Below are 12,681 nucleotides of genomic sequence, written 5' to 3' on the forward strand. Positions count from 1 at the left end.
GACTTGTAGCAATAGATGTAAAATAATATGGTCTTTTGTTTACATTGCCCATTTACTAATTGGAAAGATGATTTAAAAAATACATGGTAGAGGACAGATTCTAGAATCCTTTTTAGTTACAGAAACCATTGCAAACTCTTCTCTTTATAGATGGTAATATGCTAGAATTTATCAGGATAGGAAAACAATTTGTACTGAATTACCAACTTAGTTATATCAGTGGTTTTGAATTGTCCAAGTTGATAGCACCATTCTGAAGGAATCTAATTTAGTAATTTGGGTTTCTTACTTTTGAAGTCAGAAACTACTTTTTCATCTTTTCCTCTGCTGTGATAAGTAGAGCTTTCCTTTAAATAAAAATGGTAGACTATACATATAAGTGTATAATTTTGGGTCAGAGAGCTTTAAGTAAAGCATATCCATTATAGAAAGCAGAAAATTCAGCAAGAAATCAAACATAAAAATCACCCCTAATTCTCTAACTAAGAGAATATTTTCAGCAAAATAAAATTTTTTTTTGCTCATAATTGGGATCATTTCATATATAAACTTGCTAGGGAATACATTTCAAGGCACTTGCTGAATATCAGCTTTGCTTCCTGAAAAATTTTAAATGTATTTTGTTAATTTCATTTAATTTTAAAATCTTTAGCTGGACTGCTTTCTCTTTGAACAGACCCTGAAAGCCTCACTCATGAGGCTGCCTCTTCTAGGTGACAAGCTAAATTAAATTCTCCTTTCATATAATTAAGTAGCACAAGATTATTTAACAAGTATGTCACTGTACTTGAATAATGAAGATGCTTGTCAATATGATCTGGGATAGTACTTATTTTATTTGGTATGATTGGCTTATTTCATTAGAAAGTGTTGATCTAAATCTGTATTGTTGTCCAATATTGTACCTCTTAGCCATATGTAGCTAAAAAATTTAATTTAAAAAATTCACTTATTTAGTTGGAGTAGCTACATTTCAGGTGCTCAGTAGCCACATACCACTAGTAGCTAACACTGTCAGTCATGTATAGAACATTTATTTCCATCATCACATCGAGTTCTGTTGGGCAATGCTGATTGAGATGCTGTCACATAAGAAAATGGTTGAAAGAACTAAAATGAAAAGTTTTACAAAGGGGAACACAAAAAGTCACTTCAAAAATTTAAATGATCTGTCTTGGGAAATGAAGGCTATTAGACTAGGCTATTTTAGAAAACAAAAGCAGGAATATAGGAAGAATATAGCTTCCATTTAAGTGCTACCATTTAGTCAAGTGCTATGTTAGTCAACTTCCCTATATTATGTAATACCAGTCCTGAGTGAGGTTACTGAGGACCAGAGAAGAGAGGTTAACTTGCTTAACATCACACAGCTGAAAAGAAGAGTCCTAGGTATGTGATCCCCAAAGAACTGTCCCAACTAATGGAAGCTTCAAAAATAGAATTTGCCTTAATTTTCCAAGAATATAGCTTTCCAAAGACAAATAAGAGGACTCTTGAAGTAGGTAACTGTATCATTGTACCACTGCATCAGCTTTATCAGCTCTAGCTGAGCCTACCATTTTTCAGGACTACTGGAATTGATTCCTCTGTGAGGAAGGTTGTTATAGAAGTTCTAAATTTCTATTAAGAGATTAATATCTATGAAAACAGTAAATTAGGAAAACATAGTGAACATCTGCTTAGTGAACTGATCCTCATCCCTACCTCCCATTTTCATTCCTGCCTGGATTCTTTGAGGTTTTCAGTAAAAACAACTATATGGTTATTTTTCCTGTTAACCCAAATATGCTTAATGTAAAGGAGTGGAGCAAGCATAGTAGAAGAGACTATTAGGCAAACTAGAGAAGTTAAGCTCTTGTTTAAAGCGATAGCCCTTACTAATATTCACCCTTTGGTTGCTGCCCTGTGTAGCCATATGTTAAAGGTCCCAGAACTATACCTCATATGATTAAAAGTCTACGTTTATTCATACACTAAACACATTTATTCAAACATTATAATTTTATTTTTGTGTACACATTTGTTTTAACAGTCACTGAATTTCTAGGCCAGGTTCAGGTAACTGAAGGGCCTTTATAAATAGTTTATATTGTTGAGATCCAAGGTATCCTGCGAACATAGTCTGGAGCAAAATGGGAAATAACATCTTTCTAAAGATAGGCTTAGAAACTCTAGTCCAGTAAGTTAAGATGTTTCCTTTCTCTGGTAGCGGGGCTGACTCATACCTATGAGAAAAGATTGAGACAGTTCTATAAAGATATTTAATCAAATGGCAAATCCATGTACAAAATATATTAATCCCAGAAGTCTTAAGATAAAAGTAGTTAGGTAAAGATTAAGTTAATCCAGTTACTCTCTTTGATAAATATTGGTTGGTCCTGAAAACTGTACTTTTGTTTTGTCCCTTTCTCCACTTCACCTCTGAAGGCTCATACAGCTTAGGTTGCTTGGTAAGGTTCTATCAGAAAATAACTGAATTCTACTTTATAGCCAACCATTTTATGATGGAATTTTCCTATAGTGGAATTGCTCAAACTCTAAACACAGAGCATATAATTAGCTATCATGTAAGGCACAGTACTGTTTGTAGCTTGTAGATGGCATTCAATACACAAATTAAGGTAAAGAACGTGAACTACACATGCAAGAGGTATGATGGGATCAATTTCTAGAACTGTTTTCAAATTCTTAAGTAATACTATAAGAAAAAAAAAAAAAGCCTAACTCTTTCAAATTAAAAAACATTGCCTTAAAAGCAGAAAATTATCTATGTTAATTTGTGCATTTTCTAGGTAATCATTTAAATATTGAAGTTTTTCATTGATTATGAGAACAATCTTACCTGGCTGCTAAGCCACCATTCACAGGTATAGCCAAGATAATAGGGTACAGACCACCCAGAACAAGACCAACCAGTCCACCCCGTGTTATGGTACAGGTTTCACAATTCAAATCACCTAGGAAATAAATCAGTTCTGAAAATGAAGGTCATGATAGTCAAGCAAACATGATATAAAGAATGCAAGGTCATCTTAAACGTATCACAGATACTCAATTTTTAGGCAGCAAATGCAAATCTATAAGGCATGTTATAAGGTACAATTATATGTACAGATAACCTAAAATGCTAGAGGATTTTTAATCTCAGTTTGCACTGCTTTTATCTTTCTGCACTTGTATTGGCAAACCTGAGCTAATATTTTTCTGTCTGCAGAAAATGTTTCACCCATGGGAATTTTTTGATTTATTTATTTATTTGACAGAGAGAGCACAAGCAGGCAGAGAGGCAGGCACAGATAGGGTGGGTTGCCGGGGGAGCAGGCTCCCTGCTGAGCAGAGAGCCCCATGCGGGGCTCGATCCCAGAACCCCATGCGGGGCTCGATCCCAGAACCCCGGGATCATGACCCAAGCTGAAGGCAGAGGCTTTAACCCACTGAGCCACCCAGGGGCCCCAACCCATGGGAATTAAAAAAAAAATTTGTACTTCATCTTTTGTTTTTACATTATATAGTGTGACTATTTTTACAAAATTATGTATTTCCAAGTTAGTGTAAGCTGCATTAAGAATAGAAAGCTAAGTTAATAACATGTTTTACTCAGTCTGTTCAGTTGACTGGATGGTAGCTTTCCCTAGATCATAAAAATTCTTTCTACAGTGATCATGGGGATTCAAGCAAAATATTCATCCAGTTTTGAAACCAATTTGGAACAGCACTTCAGAGAATATAAATGGACTGTCTTCCTGCTATCCCACCATTACCTGTGGTAATATTTTTCTGTGAAATCAGTCAGATTTTTCATGTTTCCCTGTGCTGCACTACTGCCCTTCACAGATTATACATTTTTTTTTTTAATTGAAGGTTTGTGGTAGCCTTGTTTTGGTCAAGTGTGTAGGCACCAATTTGCAAGCAGCATTTGCCCACGTCATGTCTCTTGTCACATTTTGGTAATTCTCGTATTTCAAACTTTTTCATTATTACTATATTTGTAACCATGATCTGTAATAAGTGATTACCACACACTGGAAATCGAAATGATGGTTAGCACTTTTTAGCAATATTTTTTAAGGTATGTACATTGGTTTTTTTAGAGATAATACTATTATTGTACCCTTTAAACAGACCATAGCATATTTTAAACATAACTTTTATGTGCACTGGGAAATCAAAAAATTAATATGACTTTACTGCAACAGACACTTTATTGCAGTAGTGTGGCAAACCTGCCTGTACTCAAGGCACTCAGCATATATGGTAAACTGTCGAAAGGAAATCAGGTCTCCATATATTTGATAATTCTTGTATATACATTTAGTGCTTTGAGAGATTTTCTATGTAAGTAGACTCCTCTTCCCGTAACTGTTTTCTCTTTTGAGGGACTTAACTAAATTTTTTTTTTTTAAACCCAAGGCAGTCATCTTTAAAAAAAAAAAAAGTTTGCAAATACTTCTTTATGTACTGTGGGAAAGATAAGTTAGATTACGTATTTAGAACTGTCATGTATGTGTATTTTACTTGTACAAAAGATTTTGCTAATATGACCTTCCACTTTACATAGGCTAGCAAGTTTCAGTCTTATCCATGCATTCACTACGATATAGCATAATAGCTAGCTACCTGATGTTAATATTTAAGGATTAGTGAAAGGTGCAAATAATATATACTAAAGCAAATTCTGGTGATAGTGAAATAGAATTTACCTGTAATCAAAGGTAAACTTACAAAACCTCTGTAAGATAAGTCTGCAGTCAAAAATGGGATCACTGACATTGGTAAGCCAGCAGCTATACGAGCCTGGGTCACATTTAAGACGCGTCGAAAAAGACTATTTGCTATTAGACCACAGAGACCAGCATTAAGTCCAACATATGCTGAGCCATGTTCGAGCAGATTCCTGAGTGGAGACAAAAAAGAGAATATTTTGGGAGGTACTATATTTTGTGTGTGAGTTGTCCAACAATTCTGGTGTATGTCTGAAGAGTCTGATATGAATGCTTCTTCTTTGGGTGAAAGTACCAGTATCCTCTCTAGCACAATAGATAATAAGGTGGTACTATCTTATAATCACTGATTTTTATGTCAGGCTTCTCCACTAGTCTTTAAGTGGAGAAGATAGTGGATACAAAGATACATTCATCTTGTGGTTTCAGTAGCACCTGACACCTAAAAGGCATTCAGTAAGGTGGAGTTAATTATGTTTCCTTTCACTTTACTCTGAAGCATTAGTCAGGATAGGGGGGTGGAGGAGTGCTAACATTTAAGGGATGCTTTATGCTAGGTACTTTAAACAACTCACTGAAATAAAGAATAAATTGATGATTGAGTTACTAAGTGGTTTTTAGTCAAGGTATATATGAGTTTTAAAATACATGTTCTGTGCTTGCTTTAGTTTTGGAAAAAATAATACCTAAACTTAATGCTAGATACTGAAAGTATTCTAAACTCTTCAGCCGAGTACTTAACTTTATTTTTCTACCTGCCTTGCTATCTACAACAAAAGCATCAGTCTCTTAAATTTTCATTACTTACTAGCCAGAATAGCCACACAATATCTCCCTAACTTCTATGGTTAACACTTAAAACAGCTTTTCTAGGAATTCCTAACTAAGCTTCCTGCATTGCATAAAGCATTACTTTTCTTACCTGTCACTTTGCAATCATAATGGTGCTTGTCATTCAATCACTGACCACTACATGCAGCAGACTTGATGCTGAAGTCACAAAAAATTTTCTACCTTCAGTGTTTTCATAGTTTATTATTGGAGGATGAAAGACATGTGAGCATGAGATACAACAAATCTACTGAAATGGTAATGGAAGTACAAAAAAGAGTTTAAAAACTTAGGGTACACAAGATAGTATTTACAAAGTGAGGAGAGCCTACAGAACCTACCAAACAGTAACAACAGAAAACACGAATGTGAAAGACCTGTATGTTTTTGGTTTTTGTTTTTAAAAGATTTTATTTATTTGTCAGAGAGAGCGAGTGAGCGAGCACAGGCAGACAGAGTGGCAGGCAGAGACAGAGAGAGAAGCAGGCTCCCTGACAAGCAAGAAGCCCGATGCGGAACTCGATTCTGGGACCCTGGGATCACGACCTGAGCCGAAGGCAGCCGCTTAACCAAGTGAGCCACCCAGGTGTCCTAAGACCTGTATGTTTTTGTGGGCACTGAGGGAATGGGAAACTTGAGCGTGTCTTCTGAAATACTTTTATCTTCATAACAATCTGGTGAAGTATATATTATCTCAACTTTAGTCCTAGCAACCAAATGCTCAAAGGTAAACAGTTTACCCATATATATTTTTAATATATTATTATAATTATTTTGAATATATAAATTAGGCTATAGGCTGATGTGAAGTATTTTAAAAACTTAACAAATATGTAAATAAAAAGGAGTGCAACTAGAATCTGAACAGCAGTTTGTGGTCTCCCAAATTTTAATTTCCTATGGCTTAGAGTCACATTTTTTTAGTTAATAATTCAGTAGGTACAAAACTTACTATCTAATAGCTCCTTTCCAAGTCAGTTTTCCAAAAAAGTGCCTTTACTAATAGAGACTCATGATTGTTTGGCAACACACACACACATTCAAAACTAGACACATGAGTGAAACACAACTATATTTAACAAGTGGCAATGAAATATATGGTACATAAAATTATTTTATAGATCAGAAAGGTTTTTGATATTAAAGTTTCATACACCTAAGGGCTTTTCAAATAACTACTAAGTATATCAAATGATAATGCAAGAAGGGATGAGGATTCAAACCTGGAAGGACAAGGATAATAGGAGCAAAGGAAAATAGGGAGTAAGGCAAAGATGAGACACTATCATCTGCTCTGTTTAGGTACCAGTGTTTGAGAGCAATTTACTATTTCCAAACCAAAGCTTACTTTGCAGTTCCAGCTTGCTTCCCCACTGCTTGTTGATTCTAATTTGGTTAAAGTACCAGTGATATAGCCTGCTCTTTTCTCTTCAAAGCTGCCACCATCTACTCTATTCCTTGTGTCTTTCTGGCGCTTTACCTTACTGACCTGGCAACATGGACACAGGCCCTTTGGGGCTTGAAAAGTTTTTCTGTTATCTACCTCAGGAAAATAACAAAAAGGATGTATAATGTGTGTGTGGTGGGGGAAGAGGTGTAGGATATACAGCTTATGAAGTCTCACCAAGTTCTTACTGCATCCTGAGTTTATAGGTTCTCTCTTGTTCAGAGGGTAAGTGGCAGCAAGGCTGAAATTTACTCAGGACAGTTAAGATTATGATTCTAAAACATATTCCTTACCATCACCACTTCCAGACTACCATGCCAGTTTTCCTACTGTCTTTTTTTTTTTTTTCTCTGCTACCTTAAATCTAATTCCCAGAAGCAACTGGAATGTTCTTTAGAAATGTTAGCTGGATCATCTAATTTCTGGCTTAAAATTCTTCCTGTTCCTTCAGCCTTATGCCTACTTCCCTGTACTTCAGTAACACTGGTTCCTCAGATATGATCAACTCTTTGCTATCCTGTGGCTTAGGCATATGCCAACCAGTCTGCCTGTGACAACTGTCCCCCTACCCACTCCCTAGGCTGGCTCTTTTTTTTTAAATCCGTTTTGGCCTCATAATTTCTCTTTAAACAGAACCTAGTCAGAGAGGTCTTCTTGCTAAGGAAGTGCACTATAGTTCACTCAGTGTTGTCCTCAAAGATCAGTATGGTTCTTATATAGCATTTTTCTATTTAATGATAAAGATCTTTTAGCCATGATCCCATTTCTGTGGCATTCCTTGTCTAGTTATATGTGTTACAAAGCACTCTCTTGGACTGTTAGACATAATAGAAATGCACTGACAAGACAATTTAAAAGCCATCTTAAAGGACTGTTACTTAGATGAGTCCATAAATGTTCACATTGAACAGTACTCTAAGCCAAATGGAAAAACTGAGAATGATCATATAATTTGATCCAAAGACATGAATTCTAGCCTCAACTTTCAGCAAAATGGTTAATCTCTTGGTCTCAGGTTTTCTCAATAAGAAAAGAAAAAGAGCTCAGTTTCCTTCTGATATTCTACGTTTATGTTCAAACCAAATAAATGTGGGATAATGAACCAATGATGAAAATCTACCTGGTAAAAAATATTTTTAAGTTATGAAGGGAGTCTTACCTTTCTGCTTCTGGGAGTTGGTTAATTTTTCTGGTTATGATATTGAAGATTAAGTTTTCCTTGACAGTATCATGTGGTTCATGATTTTCCATCTTGAGCCTTAAAATATTTTTCAATAATATATATCTATAGAAAAACAAAAGGGCTCATAAAAAGCTTTCTAAATACCATGAACAGTTCATTTAAGAAATTAGCTATAGCTTGATTCATAATCTGAAAAATCAATGCATACACATACACCAAAAAAAATACTGTAAGTGAAACAAACCAGAACATGAAAAACACCCCATAAGGCTTCTAAGAAATACAGAATATCTTTATAAGCCTTAAAAATATTTCTTAATTTACAAAAAGCACTGAACATAAAACTAATATTAACTAATTAAAATTAAGAACTTGTGTTGATCAATAAATACTATAAAGGTAAGCCAGTGTGGGAGAAAATGTCTGCAGTATAACTGACAAAGGAGCAGTTAGTACCCAGAAAATGTAAAGAAGAGCACATCATCAAGAAGAAGGCAAGCAACCCAACAGAAAAACTGGCAAAAGGTTTGAACAGGTACTTTCCCAAAGAGGGAAGCAAATAGCCAATAAACAGAAAATATGCTTAGCCTCATTATAATCAAGGGGAAAACAAAACAAAACAAAACAGTGAGATATCCATACATAGGTTAGCTAAATTAAAACCTGACAATTTCAGTTTCTGGCAAAAATGTAGGGTAACTGAAACTCTGGTGTGCTGCTGGTAGAAGTATATGGGTATAAACACTTTGGAAGAGAATTTGGTATTATTTAGTAGGTAGAAGAAACATACTACCAATTTCACTTACAGGTATACCCTGAAATAGGAATTAGCAAAATTTCTCTGAAGGGCCACAAAGTAAATATTTTAGGCTTTGCATGTCCAACATGTTCTTCATCTAATAGCCCAGTAGTTTCTTGATCCTTGCACTAGTTGGAATGAATGCAGAGTAGGCGCAGGATGGTGAATGATGAGTTTTAACCCAAAGATTTAGCTCATTAAGATTTCAGGGTAGGAAAGTTAAGGAAAGCACAAGTTTCAGAAATCACAGCAAAATACATGATCTTATGAAATTAGATTTTCATGGTTATCTATTTGCTATAAGGTTAATTTACAACACTGATTTACTGCTGGGTAATAAAGGTCATTTACTGCTGGGATATAAAAGATCATTGGGAACATGTTAAGTGAGATTTCATATCCTTAGACTCAAAATTAAAAAGTACAATGTAGGCTTAGAAATTTACATGTAGGTTTCCTGGACTCAAACTTCTTAAGAGCCTTGGTTACCATATCATGACAGACACAATCTCTGCCCTACGGGTGTGTGTAGATACAAAATCCGGTATACACAGAAAGTGTACAGTGTACATACTGGAGGCAGGTGTGTGCACACGTGTGTGTATAGAGCCATAAATTCAGGATATAGACAAAGTGTATGGTGTATATATCTGAAATAAAAGTTACTTCCTCAGAAAATCCTGCCTAATGCTATCACTAGTTCTCTGCTCTACGCTCTGCATACTGGTGAGGTTCCGAGTTCTGTGAACTAGCTTTTTTTTTTTTTTTTTTTTAAGATTTTATTTATTTGACAGAGACCGCAAGTAGGCAGAGAGGCAGGCAGAGACTGAGGAAGCAGGCTCCCTGCTGAGCAGAGAGCCCAATTCGGGCTCGATCTCAAGATCCTGAGATCATGACCTGAGCCCAAGGCAGAGGTTTTAAGCCACCCAGGCTGAGCCACCCAGGCACCCCAATGAACTAGCTATGTCTGAAGTGTACCTATTAAAAGTCTCCCTTAATTCGGTAAAAGTTTGACACGACAACCTGCAGTAAGACGTTGTGTGTCTGTTACTAATAATAAATCCTAATCCAAGATAAAACCAGTATCTAAGATAATGTATTTATATACTGCAAACATTTCAAAAGGCGCTTGCATTAGCTAGCTCACGTCCCTCAGGTTAACCATGAGACAAGTCAAGTGGGGACTGTGAAAATTAAATTAGGCCAAGGTCACTCTGGATATTGGTAGTAAAACCTGGATTAAACCCAAGCGCAGACATTTATTTTCTCTCTTGGTTTAAATATAAGATCTTTTCTTCTGGGTGGAAAGTGAAGAGACCGTAGGTGCCGTCTCCCCTCCCCCGCTTCCGACTCAGTCCCGGAATTTCATTCCCGCACTGCCGGCAGACAGCGTGTCACCGCGCTTTACTTCTCTGGATACCCGGCCACTTTTTCAGGGATACCAGTACCTTATGCTCTCCTCACAGCATTCGGTGCCTGCACCGGTCCTCTGCAGGCCACGCTGGGAGCTCACTCCAACTTTTGCTCTCCTACCCTGAACGCAGCCATCTTTGGCTGGCACGTGACTCGAGCCAGGCAGGCGCGGGGGCGCGGCCGCTGATTGGGCTGCCAGAACGCAGGCTGCCTGCCCGGGCGACGCCCTGCGGAGGTGTTTCCCGCCGAGAAAGTGCTGGGCTCCTGGGTGAGGAGTTTCGGCGAGCGCGGAGGGTACCCTTTACACCCTCCCCGCTGCTTTCGAGGACTGATCTTGTGGAAATTGTGAAGTGTTGATTTCCTGTTCCTTCACTGAAAAGTAACCTTTAGACGCATTACCTCAGTGCCTGGCCCATAGAGCCTCTCTACCTCATGAGCTGACCTGTGGGGCATACGGAAACTGCACAGCCGTCCGCGTTCAATGGGGATGCGGTTCAATTGAAGTCGGAACCAGCTGAGGTTTCCTTGCGCCGTCAGTTTTTCATTCTCCCTACCATCTTGAGCTCCGTGTGCTATTTTATAATCTGGCTAGTTGTCCTGAGACCTGAGACAACCTGAGACCCTCAAGAGTCAGCAAGAGCTTTTCCTGAGGATCGCTCGTGCTCTGCCGAGTACTGCTTATAGAAACAGGTTTGGGTGAATGTGGTTAAAGAAAAACCTGAGAGCGAAGGAGCTGGTGGCTTCGTAAATCGGAACAATTGAGAACCAAAGTTTTGGAGCAAGCCTCTGAAGGCCTCTCAGTTCTCATTCCCACAGCTTCCTTTATCATCTATAAAACCGGGAGGGGGGGCGGGGGGTCGCAACTACACTCTCTTTGATTATTGTGTAAAGTTGTGAGGATCCTAAAAGTGCTTATCCGGGTTTCTTTGGAAACCACTGAGCTTTGTCAAGGAGAAAGAGGTATTTCAGGTAGAGGGGGAAATTTTCATTGGCGAGGTGAGCAGTAGAGCACCCCAAACTGCTTTGGCTGCGAGGAATTTATCCCATGTCAAATCGTCACTTGTCCGTAAACCCGAAAATTAAAACAGATCCTCAGATTCCGAGGAAAGTCAGCATACGCCCCAGCTGGAAAGTTTCCGAGGTAAATGCAGGGACGGTTTGAGAAAACCAGTTTATTAAGATGCTAACTATAACATGTGTCTGTGCGCATGTGAATATTTTGTTTCCATTTCATAATCTTATTCCAATTTAATTTTTAATGCTTTGAAGCTTATTTTGAGATTTATTAATGTTCATTGTACAGTATCTGTAGCATGCCTTTCTGGAGTAATAAAAGCAATTTAGTATATTGAGATTTTATTTAAAAAATCAGTTTTTCACAAGACAAGAAGAAATGTCCATTTCATCTAAGTTCTCAAATTACAAGCTTAAATTGTTCACAGTTATTTCCTTATTAGCCTTTAAAACCTGGAGAATCTGTAGTGAGGTCATATATCTCATGATACCTGTCATTTGTATCTTCTCTTTTTTTATATTGGATCAGTTTGGCTAATGGTTTATTATTTGATTTTCTCAAGTAACCGGGCTTCTTTATTGCTTTTTTTCCTGTTGTTTTCTGTTCTGATCTCTATTATTTGTTTTCTTTTTCCTACCTGGAATTTAAGTTGCTCCTCTATTTGTAATTTCTAAGGAAGAAGCTGAGGTCATTTGATGTAAGATCTCCCCCAACCCCAGCTTGTCTAGTGGTGTGAATTTCCCTCCAAAGACGTTTTTAACTCTGTCCGACAGATTTTGAAATGTTTATTATTTCGATTTGGTTCAAAACACTTTCTAATTTCTCTTTGCTTTTTTCTTTGACCCATGAGTTACTTAGAAGTGAGTTAGTTTTCTAATAGTTACAATTTTCTGGGTAACTTTCTGTTACAGATTTCAAAGTTAATTCCATTGTGGTCACAGGATATAGTTTATATGACTTGAATTCTTTAAAATTTATTGGTATTTATAGCCCAGATTCTGGTCCATGTTGATACACGTTCCATATATAATCAAACAAAATGTATGTGCTGCTGTTGTTGTGCCAAGTGTTCTAAAACATCAATTATCACAAGTTGGTTCATAGTACTGTTTAAGACTTTTTTATCCTTTCTGAATTGCTACCGACTTGTTCTATCAATTGCCGAGAGGTTATTGAAATCAACTATAATGGACATTTTCCTACTTCTCCTTTCATTTCTAACAGCTCTTGCTTCATGTATTCTGAAGATCCATATGAAATGATTAAACATTT

The 12,681-nt window shown here is 37.0% G+C and overlaps 1 protein-coding gene across 1 annotated transcript; it reads right to left on the reverse strand.

Annotated features, from left to right (window-relative positions):
- Positions 1 to 1,982: 1,982 nt before the first annotated feature.
- TMEM126A (transmembrane protein 126A) lies at positions 1,983 to 10,576 on the reverse strand. Its single transcript, XM_082749100.1, has 5 exons — positions 10,430 to 10,576; positions 8,159 to 8,284; positions 4,701 to 4,894; positions 2,843 to 2,957; positions 1,983 to 2,225 (listed from the first exon to the last, which is right to left on the reverse strand). The coding sequence occupies exons 2-5, from the start codon at positions 8,248 to 8,250 to the stop codon at positions 2,033 to 2,035; spliced, it is 594 nt and encodes a 197-aa protein (XP_082605226.1). The 5' UTR covers positions 8,251 to 8,284; positions 10,430 to 10,576; the 3' UTR covers positions 1,983 to 2,032.
- Between the last annotated feature and the right edge of the window lie 2,105 nt (positions 10,577 to 12,681).

The sequence above is a fragment of the Mustela nivalis genome (assembly GCF_964662115.1).
Source record: "Mustela nivalis genome assembly, chromosome: 9".
Taxonomy (NCBI): domain Eukaryota; kingdom Metazoa; phylum Chordata; class Mammalia; order Carnivora; family Mustelidae; genus Mustela; species Mustela nivalis.